This window comes from Rhea americana, unplaced genomic scaffold, assembly GCF_003343005.1.
Source record: "Rhea americana isolate MKP2758 unplaced genomic scaffold, rheAme1 scaffold_74, whole genome shotgun sequence".
Lineage (NCBI taxonomy): Eukaryota > Metazoa > Chordata > Aves > Rheiformes > Rheidae > Rhea > Rhea americana.
Window position 1 is genome coordinate 1,205,609 of NW_028186912.1, and position 19,349 is coordinate 1,224,957.

General features: G+C 41.2%; 1 protein-coding gene across 3 annotated transcripts in view; it reads right to left on the bottom strand.

The window, feature by feature from the left end:
• The window catches only part of IQGAP2 (IQ motif containing GTPase activating protein 2), a 125,836-nt gene that overhangs the window by 41,340 nt on the left and 65,147 nt on the right, over positions 1-19,349 (bottom strand). Inside the window, exons 5-14 of one of the 3 annotated variants that reach the window (XM_085321996.1) lie at positions 18,466-18,542; positions 13,198-13,265; positions 12,723-12,836; positions 8,535-8,713; positions 8,186-8,273; positions 7,437-7,600; positions 6,806-6,893; positions 4,220-4,383; positions 3,506-3,666; positions 355-479 (exon numbers count right to left, since the gene is read on the bottom strand). In XM_085321996.1, the coding sequence (XP_085178122.1) occupies positions 355-479; positions 3,506-3,666; positions 4,220-4,383; positions 6,806-6,893; positions 7,437-7,600; positions 8,186-8,273; positions 8,535-8,713; positions 12,723-12,836; positions 13,198-13,265; positions 18,466-18,542 (1,228 nt within the window). The remainder of the gene's footprint in view (positions 1-354; positions 480-3,505; positions 3,667-4,219; positions 4,384-6,805; positions 6,894-7,436; positions 7,601-8,185; positions 8,274-8,534; positions 8,714-12,722; positions 12,837-13,197; positions 13,266-18,465; positions 18,543-19,349) is intronic. The other 2 variants (XM_085321997.1, XM_085321998.1) reach the window with 2 other exon arrangements.

A 19,349-nucleotide genomic window follows, 5' to 3' on the forward strand; every position in this document is an offset into this window, starting at 1 on the left:
GCCCACGCGGGCGGGGACACGCGGGCTTGGCGCACGGGCTGCGCGTGCGCAGGACGGGGCCGGGAGCTCCTGCCGCTGCCCCGCCGTGCGCATGCGCTCGCAAGTCCGGCAGCGTCCGGGCGAGGGCCGAGGGACGTTGCTGCTGCTGCTGGCCCACGCGCGGCCCTGGTCGCGTCACGGGCGGCCGGCACCCTAGGACACCCTTCAGCCGGCCAAAAAACACATCTAGGAACACTACAAGGAGATTTAATTCCATATTCTTTTCTCTTGGTCAGCGTCTGCACAAGGCCGTTCAGCATGCACCGGGGACCAGACTGTTGTCTCTGCCTTCAACATAGAGAAAAAATTACTTACTTTCATTTTCTTCTTGAATTTGCATATTAACCATGTCAATGCAGTTCTGGATATCATTCCAGCTTAAATAATCTTGGCCTTGAGATGAAGCCTCTGACTTAATAGACAATAGTGTATCAGCATAACTACAAGAAGATATAAAATACATAAATGTATTTCATATAGAAGAGGTCATATAAAGAAYCAATTAGATGTATGGTCTATCATTTACTGTGTGTTATTTTTCTCAATTAATAAATTTCACATAAAAACTCCTCTCCTGCCAGAAGCTACAAAAGCATGCAAGCTGCCTCGCTGCTCGGGCACATGTATTTCAGGATCTGAAAACCCGGCCCTGCTCTAATTCAAAGCATCGTTCCCGGCACCATGGGAGGAGGGTAATGCAGCCTATCACGCAAAGACCGCTTTAATAAGAGGCTGAGATACAACTATTTTCAATGGCACTACTGGAGCCCAGTGTGCTTCTACTTCATTATTGACAGTCGATTCCTCGATTCTGTCGAGGGCTTGTTTCAAAAGCACCATGAAATTTGGTTCGGGACTTAAGGATAGGATACATCCCTAAATCTCATCATGCAGCAGAATTATTTGAATCCTGGAAGTTTTAAATATTGATAGCAGACTCAGAAGGCAACTTAAGGGAGGAAATGAATAGCGTGTGATCTAGTGGCCAGTGCAGCTCCTGCATCAGAGGCTCAGAGGCCTGGTAAGCATTGTGGCTCTTCACAAAGCTATTTCAGATGTCTGTGCTCACGTATGGCTTTTCCCATGACTTTTGCTCTTCCTAACTCTCCACTGAGAGAGAACTAGGGAGAAAAGCACTGACTTGTTTCTTCACTGTCTCCCTTGAATAAGTTTTCTTCCTCTGCCGTGGGAAATCGTGAGGAGTAGAAGCATTTTTCTCCCCCGATTTCGCCCACAGCAGTAGATAATGCCGCAGGCTCTGCATCCTGCTCCCCAACACCACACCGAAGGGGAAAGCAGCAGCGGAGCTGGCTRTTCCTTCTTGCTGCATGAGCCTTATCAACAGGTCTGGGAGAAACTATGGGCAGCTTTTKCTATTCTAAGTCAAAAAGTGGAGCTTCTACCCCACGTCAGGTAGCAGCCCCTCCTGCCCAGAAGACAGCAGTGCTCCATGCACACTGATGGCCATGGGCAGAGGAAGGATGCAAAGAACAACGCTCCAAGTGCTGGCGCTGCGGCCAGCATCTGCTCRTTAGAAGCATTACAGACTAAGATGCAATGGAAACCCTCACAATAGTGTAAATTCCCATATCCATCAGTTAAATAATTGTAAAATTACCGGATCAAGGATACAACTGCCACAATATATCAGACCAAATATCTGTCTATTTCCAGCAGAGGTCTGAGGTGAAGGGTTACTAGAAGAACACAGGTGAAAAAAATCACYGTTTCCTGCTCTGACTTGCCCTTCCAGCATTCAGCAGCCTGTGTTTAAGGGCTTCTCGAGATCGAGGCTGTGTATCTATCACCATGCATTTAATAGTCACAAACAGTCCTCTGCTCCATTAACTTACCTAGTGCATTTYGAGATCTTGTATGCTCCTTAGTGATGGGTCCCGCTATTTTATTATTTTGTGAGAAAGTAGTTCCTGTGTAAACTTTAAACTTGATATTTGAAAGTTACCAGTCTCTTCTCACTCCAATTCTCATAAGAAAATAACAGTAAAGTTATAAGAGAAACTACTAACTCTTATTAATCTTTCCCATACCATACACAACTTTTGCAGACCTACGTTATATTTCCTCTCAGGTTCTCTCTTCTAGAAAAGATGATGCTAACTGATTTCATCTCTTGTGGTAGAAAACGATTGAATGCCTCATCTCCCTCACTGAACTTTTGCTGGCTYTACAGTATTCCTTTGGGTAGGATGCAACCAAAGCTTCCTACAATATTTATTCTGTGGGTAGCAGCACAGATTTACACAATAGCATTAAGTTTTATTTTATTCTCTATTCTGATCAATTCCTAATGCTCCCTTTGCATTGGCCAGCAGCCCAGTTCGGGGATCAAGCCATCGTGACACCAGTCAAAAGCCCTGTGCTAGCTACAGTGGAGCCCCACTTCCGTACGTGCAAAGTGTTTCTCTTGCCCACAGGTACCACCYTCACATCAGTAGAGGCAAAGCAGCAGGTGAAGCTGGCTCTGCCATACATGCTCTCCTGCCCGTCTTCCAGTTCAGCACAGACCCTTCTTGCCCGTCGACAGGGAGGAAACCTCCCTCTGCCCAAAACTGAGCTATTCCTATCCTTGCTGCTCTCCCTCGAGCTTTGAAACACGTAGTAAGTGTGGTCCTCTTAGATTAACAACCCTCAAGCAGCCTAGTAAAGAGCTTCAGTGACCAGGCCACCATTCTCCATTTTGCCTTGTAATGCTTTCCAGCACTGCACTGTGATTTCCACCAGCCGTGACTGGGAGAGAACTGGCCATGCCCCCATGCTGTCCGGCACACGGCTCTCACAAGCTGTAGTGCAGCCCGACACTGTTTGCAGATAAGCAACATAATGGAAGCAAAGCACATAGGCAGCATCTGGCTGTGACAAGTCAGACACGTGGCCGTGACAGCAGCTGATGGCTTCATAGCAAAGGATTTAACCAAACATTGAGCATGCGCGTATGCCACAGCATCGTGCCCAGCTATTTAGCAGGCAGGACTGTGCTACATTCTTACAGACTTTTGCAATTCTTAAGCAAAAAAGGGTTAGCCTTGCTTTAAGGGGCCTCCCGGACCTTAAGGCATTAAGCACATTATCTCATTCCAAAGATCTTCCTTCAGTATTGCAGAGGTTACTGATTAACAGTTTCCAGCTACAGTTGGTTTGTGTACTAGTGGTCTGCAAATTTTTTTGTCAGATCTTAATGTTTACTTTCGAAGAATCTCTCTCCTCCACCTCACATATCCTCTGCCCTCAAACATTTGAGGCTGTGTGGTTGCTTATATTTACAGATACATGCCTAGTTTGACAATTGTAATATTTTCTCTTATTAACATATTACACAGATGGTTATCCTACAACCCCTTTAACTTCATAATCACCACACAGAGGACAGTCTGCCTAGTAAAATGCCCACTTATCCTTTTGCAGAAGTTGCCAAGTCTCATCCAGACAAGACAAAATGAACTTTTACCGTTGAAAGTTTTCTTCTTCCAGATTATTGAAGCCAATACATGGATTTCTGAGGTGATTCTTTACTGTTAGGATGTCCTTATTTTCCAAGGCCTGGTTTAGCAACACAACAGCTGATAACATTTCTACAGCAATAGACAGTTCATCATGTGCCAGGTAATTCTGTAGGACAATAATGTGCCTCAGTCAGGAAGCTAAACAAGCAGTGTAACAAATTTGAGTTACACAATCCAGATACCACCAAGGAGATAAGACTTGATTTAAGAAATCTGAAGTGTGAAGACAAACTTCCTAACTACAGAAGTGTCACAATAACACACCACTGTTGGTAGAGCTTACTCAGTTTGCTACACATTCTTCCTATCATCATTTTTTTCTTTTTTTGCCCCACAGTCCCATCCATTCTATCTTTCCCTTTTATCAGGGTGCTACTTACTACACAACATATAAAACAGAGTTAGTCCTCAGAGTAAGAGCATGCAACAATTAAAAAAGGTTTGCCAATTTGTTGCAACAAAAGAGCTCAGCAGAGCAAAGTGTGTCAAGAAACAACTGTAAATCAACATTGCTTATTCCATCAAAAAATAGTCATGCAGTATGTAACCATGGCAAGAGTTAAGTCTGCTATTTTACATGACAACATGCTATGTTTGTGCTCTGTCACGGCTTGACTATGCAACATCAGAGATCAGGTCACAAGGTTTTTCACTCTTACCACAGCATTCTGTTGTTGAAGGTTGAACAGCTCAGTCTGATAGACAGCAGCAGCAAATGAGTGAACAACAGGCAACTGGGCCTCCGGTTTCATCAGTGCAACCAGTGTTTTACTAGGATCACAGTTACGAATTGTAGTATTGATATTGTCAACTGCTATAAGTTCTAGAGAACAGCAGGGAAAGAAAAGCCTATTAATTTTCGCATGCCATTTGCTCTTTAATATCCTGTAGAGGACAATTACATTATCCAGAGAACATCATTTGCTGTCATTGGAGAAAATAAAGGTACACATATAGGGTTCTTCAAGACACAATCTGCCGAATGTTGCAAAAATAGGGTCTGTTCAGAAGCATGCAGTACATAATTGGCTGGAGGACTTCAAAGTTTCTGGATTTTTAGGCATTAGAGGCCACTTATTGTATCTTTAATCCCAACTAATGACCTGATCCATCCCAATAAGAAGGATCTGAAGTTTCTCTTGTCTTTGCTTGTGACAGTAGTGCTTGGCACGCCAGCTCAAGTGCCCCAGTGTCAYCTCACCTCAAATGCTCCCTCCCATCTGTTTTGTTTCCTCCCTCACCTCCTCCTCTGAGCAGGACCTAACTCAGCTATCTAGAACAAGTCTATCCTGCAACACCAATGACATGTTACTGTCTGCATTTCAGGAGGCCTCGTAAAATTGRCTAAGGACCAGCAGGGTTGGGATTGTCCGTAGCTAAACTGAGGAACACACACATGCTACAGCTTTTCTGAATTCCTCTGTGTGCCATTGCCCATTCATTTATTTCTCAAACCTTAGTCCTCACAAGCACAGCCATCTGGAAGATGTCCCTTTCTCCACAAGTCAAATTTCATATTAAGCAGATCACCATCAAGAAGTTGGCAATTGCAAGCCTTCTCGGTGCATGAGAGCTTGTCTGTTTTACTTTCTGCTGTACTGACTTCAGTAGAGATTTGAACCCCAGCAGAAAATGCTGAAAAACACTTTGCACCTGGGCAGCCACAGAAACCTTACAACGCCCCTTATCTTAGTCACAGCTCCTGTAATTGCACAGCTGGAGGAGCCAACTCTGAGGAAACCCAGCCCAGGATGCACCCAGGAACAAGTTACATTAAGATACTACCTCAGTCTTGCGCAAAAGGAAACAACCTTGAAGGTTAGAGCACATACGACAGAGTAAAGAATGACAATTATGTAAATGTCATTTCCATCAGCAAAATAACCCCTATCTTCTCCACCTTATCTTATGGCTTTTCTTTACTATTATCTAGAGCATGTTTTTAGTCACCACCAACTGCTCAAGCCTGTACAAGACTGCTTGTACAGTGGACACCATCCACATTTTGCACATGAAACAGCACTCAGATCACATTGTACAGCATGCAACTTTGAAAACCTTCTAAGTAATCAGGCCCACGTAAATAAGCTCTTCTCCTCTCATTTCAGTTGTTCTGAAGCCTGGTCGTATGTTGTTCTTGACAGCTCTCTTTTTTGCTGTTCTTGAGGTTAGAAAAAGTAAAGGTTCTCAAAGCTACTGCATGCATGCTTTCTCAGAGAAAAGAGGAAAAGACACAACAGAACTAGACTGTGTAGTCAGTAACTAAGCCATGGATTTCCAATTTAAGAACAAAGCATGCAACTTGCAAACCAAACAAAATTTTTCACTCTCCAATAACAAGAATTACTGTTTCTTTACGTAAGAAATTAATAAAATCACCTTGCAAATCTCTGTTACTACATTATCATTTTCTTTCCTGTTTCCTTTACAAAGGAGCAACTCTTTCACAGGAAAGTCCTGCACATCATGCCTAACATTTGATGCATTAAGTCAAGTCTATCTTCTGGCTTAAGTTTACCTCACAGTACCACCCCAAAGTCACATTACAAAAGCGATGAGTCTGAATCCAAAGCGCTGAAAATAACACCAGAGACAAAACAGCCACTAAGCCATGCCAGGTGTAGCATGAAATGACAGCAGTTTAACCAAAGCTGAATCTCCTAGCAAAGAAGTTTCCAGTCAAAAGAAGCAGCTGCCAGTACATGCACTGCAAATTTAGATCCCCTTTAACTATATTTTTTAAAACTAACTTTTGTATTTTAGCATTTGTACTGAGACATTCTTAGCAGGCTAAGAACAGATTAGAGATGTGTATCTAAAAGAATGATTTTCCTCTGCTGTATGATTGAGAAATATTTTTCCACTTGATCATTCTGCTTTAACTCTACAAGGATTTTGGTCACTCCCAAGTGGGGTTAACACTGCCCAGATGAGTATTTGTTCAAGCCATCAAGCCATGCATTGTGTTCAGTTTTAGCCAATGTGTTTATAAGTAGCTGAAAGTATTCAAAGAAAAAAAAAAGTGTTAGCTACCTCAGATAAAAGAATATATCCAACGCAGCACAGATTGGTGACTTGGCAATTGTGACACTGAGAAGAACAGTAACAAAAATAAAATGCAACTTATATGGTTTCGGTTTCAGAAACCCTTTTTACATGCATGGAACAGTGGATTCAATTAATCAGCTTAATTAACAAATTAATTAAACGGTGATAGTACAAATGAATATTAAGAAGTTACTCACTAAACTTGTGAGCCTCAGCTTCTGCATTGGCAACACTAACTTCTTTCTGTATTTCACTTTTGTCGAGCATATTTGGAAACCCTGCTATCTAACAGATCAGAAAAAAAGATTCAATTATGCTTTTAAATATATTGGGGGAAGAGGGATAAAACACTTTGGTTGAACACTAGGATTTGAGTGTGCTATTGGCCGAATGTCAAATACAAAGGCACATTGAAACACAGCATTTGTTTCTCCCCATAAATTTCTTATTTTGATCTTATTTGAGCTGATGAATTTTCTTCTAAAAGCTCAATTGCTCCAGTACTCTTCTTCCAATGTTGTTGCTTCAATATCACTTTTTTTTTGTTGTACTCGAATTTAAAACTCATTTTCAAGACAGGCATGGTATTGGGCTTTTATGCTATACCTCAAGTTTTCTTTTTACACCTTAATAACTTCTTATGAGTGCATCATGCTTTTTACAGCAAATGCAACTAGTTTGATATTGATTAGTAAATCAGTCATTTTTAGTCCTTTAAAAAATTGTTCCATAAGTGATGCTGAATACAGAGTAAGTAATTTCTATCTTGATTAAATCAGGGGAAAAAAAAAATCAAACTGATGTGTCAGGGTAGCACCAGTCAATTACCTGCATTTTCTGTTCTTTAGAATCACACAATTGCATTAGGTACCATGAGGAATTTTGCGGCAGAACTTCAAGTAGGCTCAGAGCAGGACGGTTCAAACCTGCCATCAGCGCCACTTCATCTTGCCGGTCAATAGCCTCATTCACTTGGACTAAAGCTATGTGAACTGAAATGAAAACAATGCTTATAAACAGCAAATAGGCTTTGCAAAAAAAAAAAAAAAAATCCATTGCTGTCGGCGTCTCACTTTTTGTAAAAGCCAACTAGAGTGTCAGTCTTTATCTAGCAGAGGATTATATTTCAAGACCAATTCTGCTAAAGGAGTTTCTAGCTCAGTACGAGCCCATATGGGAGCAGTTCACCCACAGATAWCTTTAATGAACGGAAGCTTATGAGTGAATTTCAGTTCTAAATAGAATAGGGGGTCAAAATTTACAGAATTCTGCACACAACAGGAACTCGCAAACATAAGGAAACAAAGCAGGCAAAAACGATTTGATCCTGAGCTGAGGAGTCCTTTCAGCAAAAAACAAACACAGACGATAGTCCCCAAAAGACTAGCAAAGAAGGAGCAGCAAGAAAAAACACACCCACTGTTGTAGACAGACATTAACTACTTCAGTATGTGTTATGAATTTCCACAGAAATATTTTGTTTATTCCTGTGAAATTCAAGTTGGTCTAAGCTTCAGTCTGGAAAATCACTTGCATGTTGTATATCCACACTTTCATAAAGATCCAGAATGGCTTACTATTGATCTTATTGATATTGCCTTGGATCTCAGCTTGTGTCAGCAGCTCTTCATAGACATCTCTCTCCTCTTCTGAGATTGTGCCATTCTGAAAAAACAAAATCTTTGCTAACGGAAGGTCTGCAGACAGAACAGCAATTAGTGTAGCCATTAAAACTGAATCAACTGAAATATTTACCCATTTACTTGTAAATGAATATTTGTTGACATAAACCAAAAAATTGCACTTTGTAGTAACTGGTTGAGCAATATTGAAAGCATTTCTGCTTCCTGTAAAATATCCGTGTAAAAATAGTAAGAAAAACATGAGTGAGCATATATCCTGCTTGTGCTAATAAAATAGCATTACCTTAAGTCTTGCATTTGACTCTTTCCTCCTTTTAGCTTCAAAGAGTTCATTCTGATATTCCTGTCCAAGTTCCTCGTCCACATTTAGCAACATTGCATTTGGGTTCCTCAGAGTTACAATGGTTTGCTCCGCTATTCCCTTCTCAATAGCTTCATTAATTGCTATTACTGCAGCATGCACTAAAATTAAAAGCAAAATTTAGTATTTCAAGAAGCAATGAAAATGCTTAATTAAAGCACTTTCAATTCCCTCCCCCCTCCCTTTTTAAGGAAAAATAGCAAAACCATAACATGCTATTGACATTATAAACACATAAGTTTCTTAATTAGATCTGGGGAAATTGTCAGGCAACAAGAAATCACTTAACTGTTGTTGCAAGAGAACAGAATAATTCTATTAAAAGAACCAAAGTAGTACAGTTTGTATGTATGTGTGAATGATCATTTGAGCAACTTAGCAGCAGCTTGTCAAATTCGTGCTCATTTGCACAGCTGCCCCATCCATGTTTTTAGTTCCTTTAGCTTAAACCTCTGGGACTGCCACCCGCCTCACTCGAGACGCTTTCAGAACACTGGGTTGGAAACCAAGTTGGAAACCTTCCATGACATGTATTCCTCATATCCTTTTATTTCTACTGTCACTGTTTCTTCTGATCTATTTGAAATGAATGTTTAACATGTATGCAACAATTTATATATTCCCTTTCAATGTGTCCCGCTCCTGATACTTGACTTAGATGACAATAACAAAAACACTCGATGCTTGCCCAAAGGTAGCTTTGGCAGCATGTCGCTCGCTGTTCTACTTTCCCCTTCTTCTCCCGCCTAGGAGTTACTATAGCCATAAATCATTTTACTGACAGAAAATAAGAGATATGAGTTACAGTTCATCATGCAAGACCTATGTTATTTAGAAGGCAATCGCATGCAGGAAGTAAAAGCACTTTTGATATAATTTCTCTTAGTTAAGGCATGCTGTGTGTCCATAAAGACGTAAGGGACAAGGTTTTGTCTAAAGTAACTGCGTCTGAAAGATTGCACACAAGAACACGAGGGCATTCAAACTCCACAAAGCCTGTCTCAAGAAAACAGTGAAGACCTCCGAGGCAGGGCACAACGCTGCATACCACATCCACGACCTTGCCTAGGACAGACTGTCTCCTTTCCTAACTAGGGTCCCCTTGGACCGGGAAACCAAGGAGCATGGGGACACTGCTGACTGCAGACCTGTGGGACAGCAGCAGACTTCAAACAGCGAAGGAAGGGCTTCTCCGGGCTTCCAAAAAGTTACTGCATTGGAAGAAGGGGTTAAAAACAAACAAACAAAAACCCTAGCACTTTATTTAGTACAGCCAAACAGCTCATTGACATTGCGTTGCTGCTAAACCTCTCCTTTGAAAGCACGGTAGAACTTCAATTCGTAACCAAATCCTTGACTTCAAACRAAACAACCAAGATTTTAGAAGCCTGAAGTGTTTTTTCCACACAAGAAATTTACATAAAAGTACAAACCAAAACCACTTGGCAGCTGAGTTAGATATAGGAAGTCTGGGGGAAGTAGCAGTGCACKCTGCACACCCTTGGCCCCCTGGGCTTCTTCTGGAGGAAGAGCTTCCTCCAGAGCTATGTTTTATCCGGGCTACAATAGCTGTTGCTGGACAAAAATCCCAGGATATTGCCTAGTGGCATCCATCATCCACCTCTGAAAAATTTTAGATGGTACTGTATATAATGAAATTCCTGATAAGTATTTATCTAGATACTAATCTGGAGAAGGAGCACTCTGGGTGACCTGAGATCTTTTCCAAGCCTGTTTTTCTGCAGTTCTGCAATACATTCCTAGTGTGCCTTCCCCATTTATCACCAGAGCAGCTCGTCTAGAATTAATTTTCAGTGGGATATCAGGGGAAATATGTGAACACCATCTTTCCTATCCTCCTGATTTTATTTTGAAATTTGTTCTCGAAGTGGCCACTTAATATGATTTTGTGCTAAACTGGAAAAGAATATTCAGTAAAAACACTTTTATTCTGACTTAAATTTAATTGAGGCTCTATACTTGAGTTTAGAGCCTTCAATTCCTTTCAGTATATTAAGAAAATCAAAGATGCTTGTCAATGATTATGAAACTTGAGTTTTAAACGAGACCAAGGAACACACAAGTTCAGTGAAGCAGACCACAAGAGCAGACCCCTGGAAGCTGAACATAGGCAAATTAAACATAAAATGAACGTGCATATTCTCAAAGAGAACAGTTACTAGAACAACTTGCCTATTATCAGTGGATTTTCTGTTGCTTAGCATTAAWTTCATGACTGAAAGCTGTTCCAAAAGAATTTCCTCTAGCTCAATTCAATACAGCAGCAACTTCAAGTGGCTAAGAGAAGATAAAATCCCCATGTCCTCATGCAATAGCACACTTACTGGGAGGATGTAGCCTCTCCCAGGTGTATAAGATGCCTTACTGGTATGAGCAACATGCTATGGAAACAGCATGTTAGATACTTCCCTTTTGCAGGACCTCCACTTCAATCCTCATAAGCATGTGAGGGTTCTCATAACAGATGTTTCTTGTTATGAGTCAAGGCATGTTATCTACAGCTTACTCGCAGCCCAAAGAACCACAACCAGCATCAGGAAAGCCTGCTTTTCTATGGGACAGTGAAAAAACTTCAGAAGTTATAAAAACCCTTTCAGAAAAAGGAAGTCGCAGCCCTTTCAACTCAGGGGGAGGAAGGAAGCTTACTGGAAAACTGTTTGATAGTCACTAAATCTCCACAATTTGCAAAACAAACAAACAAAAAAACCCAGCAGACAAAGCCTCCCTCCTTTCAAAGACAGTATTTTACCAGCTACCTTAGCAAAAGCATGCACAACATTAAGCCATAGCAGGCTCCAAAAGATAAAACACAATACAAATGAACATGAGGAAGCATGTTTTAAATTAAGGTCTGGAAGTTTTAGCACATGTTTTAAGTAATTTTCTGAARCAGCTTGTTTAAATTATGCTACTTTGCCATTAAATACTTCGAAAGGTCTAACAAAGTATTTTTGCCCTGTGTTTAAAGGTTAMCTACAGCACTATTGTTGCTTTTATCAATGATCCACTGTACCACTGAATGTTCTCAACTGGCCCTTCTGTTCTTCAATTTGCTCCTCTAAAATGGGATAGTATTTTCAGAACAAAATAACTAAGCTCAAGCGTGGATTTAAGCGGACATACTTTATTTGATATCATTTAAGTTCAAGCAATTTTTTCTTTTAATTTCATTCCATGAAGGAACTGAAATGCAGATGATGACACATGGATAGGCTTTGGCAGCAAAGAGCATTTAATTTTTTTTGTTAGTGGAAACTGTCCAATATAGATTTAAAAGCGTTAGAACTGCGCATCAATTCACCTGAAAAGCAACAGCTTTCTTCTGATGCTGCAGGGGCAATTGCMCTCCAGCAGAGTTTTCCCCCGCTGTGGGACACACTGGCAGTCAAAGCTGCCTGTGGAGACAAGCGGTTCCTCCACGTACCCACCACCAGCCGTCATACRGGAGAAGGCAGTCTTGTCTAGTCCGTTGTCATCCTCACAGCAACCTGACCAGGTGTTTTCACAACAGCCCGACACAGGCTCGGGGCACAGAGGATATTTTGTTCTAATAAAGGTCTCCCCCGACTGAGTAGTCAAGGACTTGCTTAACTTGAACACAGGTCCCCCCGCAAGWCTCCTCAGCATTTGTGATGATGTGGTAATGCTGTTACCATCAGGCTAATTGTGCGGGCTAATTACACACTGTGAAGTACTTCTGACATTTCGTTACTAATTTGAAACTTTTCAATTTTATTCAGGATGGTGTCTTCGTTAGCCCGCTGTTCGTCGGGTGTGGAGGCACAAGCTCAATTTGTCATGCCAAAGGCAAACCGTTACCAGGACACTAAGCACATGCACAAGCTGGTAAGAAAAATCTTAGTTTCTGGTAGCACCTACTATGTGTCAATGCAGGCACATAAGAGAAGATATATTTTCTGCTCAAAAATGCAGACTGACATTGCAGAAGGCCTTATAACAATCATGYGATGTGATAGTCAATGAACACTTAATAAATACCAAGAAATATAAGAAAGATGACAAATTAGATGAATTAAAATATATAGACAGAAAGTATTCAGTAGAAAATCAAACAGAAATCACACTTACATGCAGCTTCATCCACTGATAGTTCATTGGCCAGAATCCCACCGATTTTACTAAAAGATGGCATCTGTATACCATACTTCTCTAGCTCTTTTCGCATGTTGCTGATTTCTTCCTCTGTTTATATACATAAAAAAAAGAACTATTAACAGAACCAAACCTTAAGGATTTCTTTATGAGTCACCATATTTACAAATACACATGCAGTTTCTTGAAAGTCTGTGGCTGGGGATTAATAGTTTTTCCTCCCCATTTTGAGGGAACGTCTAAAATATGACAAGTATTCCACGTAAATTCACTCCCTTCCATCCTTCAAACATTGACACTCATTAAAAGTAGCAGCCTCCCACCTATTTAATTAGAATGCATTCAAGACAACCTTGGGAGGAGAAAGAACATAATGGAAAATATGTAGTGTGTTAGCAAATTTACTGTGAGGAAAATCACTTAATGTATGATTAGATAAGCAGTTTATTACCTGTGAAGTCCACTTTTCCAAGTAGGTCCTGAATCTGTGGTGCTAATCCTAGTTTGAATAGATACAAACTGCAAAGAAAAAAAAATAGAATAAAAAAATCTGCATGTTTGTTGAGGTGTCTGCTTTCTGCACAAGTGAATCAACTATTTGTGCTAGTATAACTGCTACTGAAATTCATTCTTTAATCCTTGATTTTCCATGGACAGATATGGAATAAACTTATTTCTTATTTTCTTTATACTCTATGTTAAGTCTTACAAAAAGTAGTCTTTTTTGACTTGAAGATGTTTCAAAGAAGCATCTCCAAGAGGGAGACACTATCAATGTATCTCAGATCACAAGTGACATGTAAACAAGTGCAAAACCTTAATGGAAGACAGTTAAAGAAATTTGAAAACTAGCACTGGGAAAAACCAAGCTATGGAGGCGCTTCAGTACAGCTTACAGCTTCGGACCTGTGCAGTGCATTGAGTTATTATATCCTTATAATTAATAGCTGAAGACAGACACATAAATCACTGACACCGTTGTTACTAAATATAGATGAACAAGGACCTATATGCCCATCCAAACTCCCTTTCACACACTTGTGTCATTATTTATTTTGCTTTTAGAGAATGAAGTAAACTCAATGTAAGAGTGTTTTCCAGGAACTAATGCTTTTGTTTCAGCATGGCATGAAAATCTACACTAATTATTCCTAAAGCTCTGTAGTGCTATCTGAAAAACAGCTGAGTAAATACGTATTTTATCCATGTCTCCCAATTACAAGGCAGGTATTTATCTACACACACACACACACACACACACACACACACACACAAAAAAAAAAAAGTTTCTATAATTTATCAGTGAAACACAATGAACAAGTGACTTCAGGGCTCAGCTCTCAGCAGGTAGATTTTAAAAATAGTGTTTTTACAACTATTTCCTCCAAGAGGATCATTTTGCCTCTTTTTTGATGCCTTTACCCACCACTTTGTGAGCTGCAGATGTGCATTGCGGCTTGGTGTTTTGCTGAGGGGCATGTTTCCCTTTCAGTTTTCTCTTAGCTACTAAATTGCAGAATGAGGTCTCAAAACAAGTATTTGTAGCTGACAYGTTCATTTTTAAGCCCGAGAGTATCTCATCTGCTGCGCTACCACGGCTGCTCCTCCACCCCATCGCAACCTAGACAGGTTCGTCGCACATACGCACGAGACTCTTCTGTCTGCTGCAGCCCTCCAAATTCCAACTGTTATTCTCACCTTTCAAAGCAGACTTAAACGCACGTCAGCTACAGCAGGAAAAAACCCACCTAACTATACCACTTCCTATTGAACCAGCCCCCCCCTTGACCCTAAACTGCTCACCAATCTTTCCTTGCAAGACTTTAAAGAGTTTTTACTGTAAGTCGAAGGCAGGGACACAGTCCCGGCTGCAGTGCTCACAGCACGGGACGCTGGACCGGCGGCTACAGAAACCAGCAGCGCTGCAGGGGTGTGTTGGCTTCACAGGGTCACCGTGCTGGGGAGGCGCRGAGAAGTGGTGGTCTGAACATCAGGGAGTTCTGGTTTGGCCGTTCAGCACTGCCGGAGGGTGCCAAGGGCTTTACCCCTCTACTCCTTCGTGCGGATAAACTCACTAGCCACAAGGTGGTGCTGAAAATTTGCTGCGAGTCTTGCATGGAGCTCAAGGACACTTCTAGTCCGCAGTAAGGTATAATTTCACACGAAAAACAGCGGGCTTAGCACTTCTACAGATGTAACTTGAACCTCAGAGAACCCATATAAAAATCACAGGCAGAGGGACTGGGGTTGAGAAAGCTGGATATGAGCACCAGGAGCAGAGGAGAAACAGGGGAAACAGCGGTTCCCAGGTGCAATTCCCTTCGTGCTGCCCACACACACACTGAACAGCAGTTCTGATGAACCAAAGGTTCTCAGATWCTCTTGTTAACCTTAGCTTATGCATAGCACACCAGCAATATTTTCATGCCTATGTTTGTTATACTATTATTAAAAAAAAGAAGTATGCTTATTATTGCATCACTTCCTAGGAAAACAATGTTTTGATGCGCTGTCAAGCTTCAGAGGGACAGTTTGTCCAGAACACAGTGATCTGATTCCACAGATTGTTTGCAAGCTAAATATTTAAGGAATTTTTTTTTTCCTAAGCACTACTATTTAGGAAAAACAATCACTGTTAGCATTTTGCTTTAAATGCAGCAGTTCTTAACTTTGTTTGCCCAAGTCCTAATCCAAATCAGCTTTTATGAGRAAAAAAGTGCAAGAAATGAAAACTAGACCTTTGTGTTTTTCAAGCCTTGTCTTAACTATCAATGTTTCAACAGGAAAAAAAGCATAAGAGTAATAGGAATCTAGAAATTGTTTGCTAAGACACTGTTTCCTGCACAGAGCTGTGATGTATTTGACAGYGCAAGTAGTTTCACATATTGTAAGGGCAATGTTCTCCATTTCAGGCTTGAACCAGACCATTCATCCTAAAAACATGTTTAAACCATTTTGCTTAGAGTCATGGCCTGTCTTCAGGCCCTCCATCTGCTCAAAGATCAGCAAAACCTCAAAGAACCAAAGACATTCCCCATGAAGTGTTAACATTTCAGGTGTCAAAGAGACTCTGTGGATAGATGGGACTTTTTGCTCCCATTAAGTGTAAAATACCCTTAACGCTAGGTAAAGGGCCAATTATTTATAATTTTAGCAACTTTAAGCATTTCAGTTGAATTATGCACGCTGACTGTGCTTGGGTCTGAATTCATTTTGGAAAGCCTCAACTAAGAATGGCTTYGTGATTTCCAAGAACGAGGAGAAGATAAAACATCCTGTGTTACAATTTTGTTGGAAAGCTTAAGGATTCTGATGTTTGAGTAACAACTTGGTAATAGCTAAGAAAGAATGGGAGGCAGGTCAACCTTTCACCTCTCAGAAAAAGTGCTCAATTTGCCCAAATTATAAGTCTTTGAAATTTGAGCATGTGCTCCAAGATATATCAGAATTTAGTATTTAAACTCTATGGTGATTCTTCATATAGCCGTCACRTTCATATGCTACAGATGCAAAGGGTGAAAAGTTGGCTTGCACTCACTCTTTCCAGATGCTGCAGTGCCAGACACAGAGAACAACGGGGATGCCAGCTTTTCTAAACCCAGTGGTTACTGCAATAACTCCCAGGTGGTCAGGAGACAAATGTGAAGGACCAAGCAGGACAAAGCAGCAGYGATATATAGCCTGGGACTGGCTGAGCGCCAGCCAGCAGGTCAGTGGTTCCAGCAGCGGCAGAACTGGGTACTGAACTGGGTTCCTGCAGCACGGCGCCCTGCTGGCACCAGCGCAATGGCAAGCAGTGCTGGGCAAGAGAGTCCCATCCCTATTTGCTGTTTCCAAGGCTAAGAACCTGACTGCACCTGACGTGCTTTCTATGTAGTCTGTGTGCAATTCAATTGCGACGTGCATTTTAGGAAAAGGCATGCAGATAAATGAAGCTTGACAACTCTTCTAGTCGCACATCCTACATGTGATGCACACACAAGGTCCTGTCATAGGAAAGTCTCATAAGCAAAAGCCTTGCACGTGCTCCCCCCTTCCTTTGACTTAATACACTTGATGTATTTTGTATAAAGTCTATTTCTAAAATTGTAACTAAGTACTACAGTCAGAATTACAACTTGGTGCTGGTATGAATCAAGGAGAAAAACAATGCAAACAAGATAAACTTGGAAGTGAAAGCCAAGATAACACACTGACCAGTTCTGATACTAGCATAAATCCTGAGACAGGCCAAGCTGGAAAAAACAGAACTCCTACCCAAAGGCCAATCCATTGCAAAATCCAGTTCAAGAACAAAAAGTTACATTGGCATTGCAATYGTTAGAGTGATCTTTAAGAGGTATCTAATGGATAGCTTTTTTTTCATGTTTCATGTGACATTCAAATCCACAATAGATGAAGTCCTCCATACATGAGCAAACAAATATTTGAAAACCCCATTGTGTTCCGCCCCTGCAAAACATCTGAACGCCGGCGGTGACGTCAGCGGAGGGGAACGCAGCCCACCGTTTCAGCCTGAGCTGTTTAGCATTAGGAGCCCCACGTGTCCACTTCAGGAAATCGCTTCAAGCTTGCATAAGACACTTTGCTGACAGAAGCGACTGCACTACACAGTTTTAGGCAATAGCTACCCTCGGATGATGCTGGTGATACTGCCACCGGGCATACAGGCAATACAATATTACACCAGGCATAATAATTTGAAGAGGCAACGCTTGTCATGGATGACACAAACAAGAATTGCCAAGTYCAGACACTCAGCATTTGAAAGCACTATGTTGCCCTTTGGTAGTCTTCCTTGATCACTGGCACGCACATACTGTGTGCAGAGCAGCCCCAGTGAGTTGYAGGAGGGTGCATCATTTCAAAGATGAGACTGTAAAATGTTTCGATTACAGCCTATATTGAGTAGTGTCTGACCTACACCCCTGGGGTAGTTGATGTGCCTATGAATGCAATGAGGAGCACAAAGAAGAGAGTTTGGGACTTAAGTTAGCTACATCTCTGCAAGCCTAGTCTGTGAGAAAGTTACAAAAAGATCCCCATGTGCAGGAAATGAGCTAGGAGAGCCACAGAAGGGAGGAGCTGTCTGCCAACACCACTACCAGTCACACTAGGGACAGGATGAGGCAGATGTTCTCTACTTTTAGAGTTAAACATCACAGGGAAATGCTTAAGGCAAGAAGAAAAAGATCTTTAGTTGTATTTCAGTGATGTAACCAACACCTTCCTGACTTTGCATTACATCAAAGAGAAAGTTGCTCAGAACTTTTAAACCTTGGAAAATGTTATTTCAGATGAATGACCTCAGAATACATTAATTATTTGCTCCTCTTTGGGGATAGGACTTCAGCATCAGTTTCACTCCCTGATGGGCATTTCTGCACTGTGGTTGTACTAATGTTTTGAAAAGGTTTTGTTCATTAGTTGTTATCTTACTACGGACTTAAGTGACGCATGCATGTTTAGTGAGGAGGAAATTTAGTATGTATGCATGCTGAGAGAAGGCTGTCTGCCTTAAAATTCTGTGGTCTTTCATGTCTTTTTGAGAAATAATTTGCCCAATAGTCCTGACAAAGTTCAACTTACACCTCCAAGTTTAAATTAACTAACTTTTAAATTGTGACAGATTCTGACATACTGGTTATCCTAAAGACATTCTAGACTTACAATCCTAAATTTGCTGCTTACTTTAACAATCAATCCCATCACCAGTTACCTTAGAGCATGAATGCAATATATCATTCTAGGTATGTTTTTCCTATCGTAGACATCTGTAGTCTCTGGATAAAAGATCTAAAAAACAAAGAACAGGCAGTTAAAGGAGAATAGAGATTACTGGGCAGAAAAGTAGCTAAAATAGGTTCTCTTTAGAATCCTGTCTTTGAATTATAGAAGCTTAACATTTCTATACAGTTATGAATTAAGTCTCTTCTGCAGCCCAACATTTTAATTTATCAATTAAATAATTTTCATAAAGAACATTTTAATGAAGCGCAAAAGTTACTTAATAGAAGGAAAAATAGGCAGAGAGTATTTTAGCAAGTTTTTTTTTTTAATAAGTCCTGTAGCAAGAGCTGAGCAAGTAGAATTTGTCCTCCTATAGACACCCAAAACTTTGCAAAGCTTCCTTGTGAACCACCACCATCCAGTATTGTTTAAAAATGCTAACTTCTAATCATCAGCATCCTCAACAGTGCCACCATTTACAGAGAAAGATATTGAGATGGAGGAATGTGAAACAATTTAGCCAAAAAGTCACATCATAAGTTCCAGTTCTGGTTCTACCACTAATTTGTTCCTGGCCTTGTTCCCAGTCTGAGGTTCCAGTCACTAAACACTTTCTCCATGAAAACGAAATAAATGACTCAGCTGGCTGTGAGAGCTGGCAGCGCGCTCCCGTGGCGCAGGCCCGGCGCTCAGAGCCCGGTGCCCCCCCCGGTCCTCCCATCTCTACAGCATTTCTGGAGGTAGCTACAGGTCCCCCTTTCCGGCCACGGGGCAGGCGGCCGTGGGGAGACGAGTGCTTGCCCCAGGCTGCACAGGGTGCCAAAACCTCAGAGCAGCAGAGTGGATGTTTCCACTCCGTTTCTAAAAGAATTT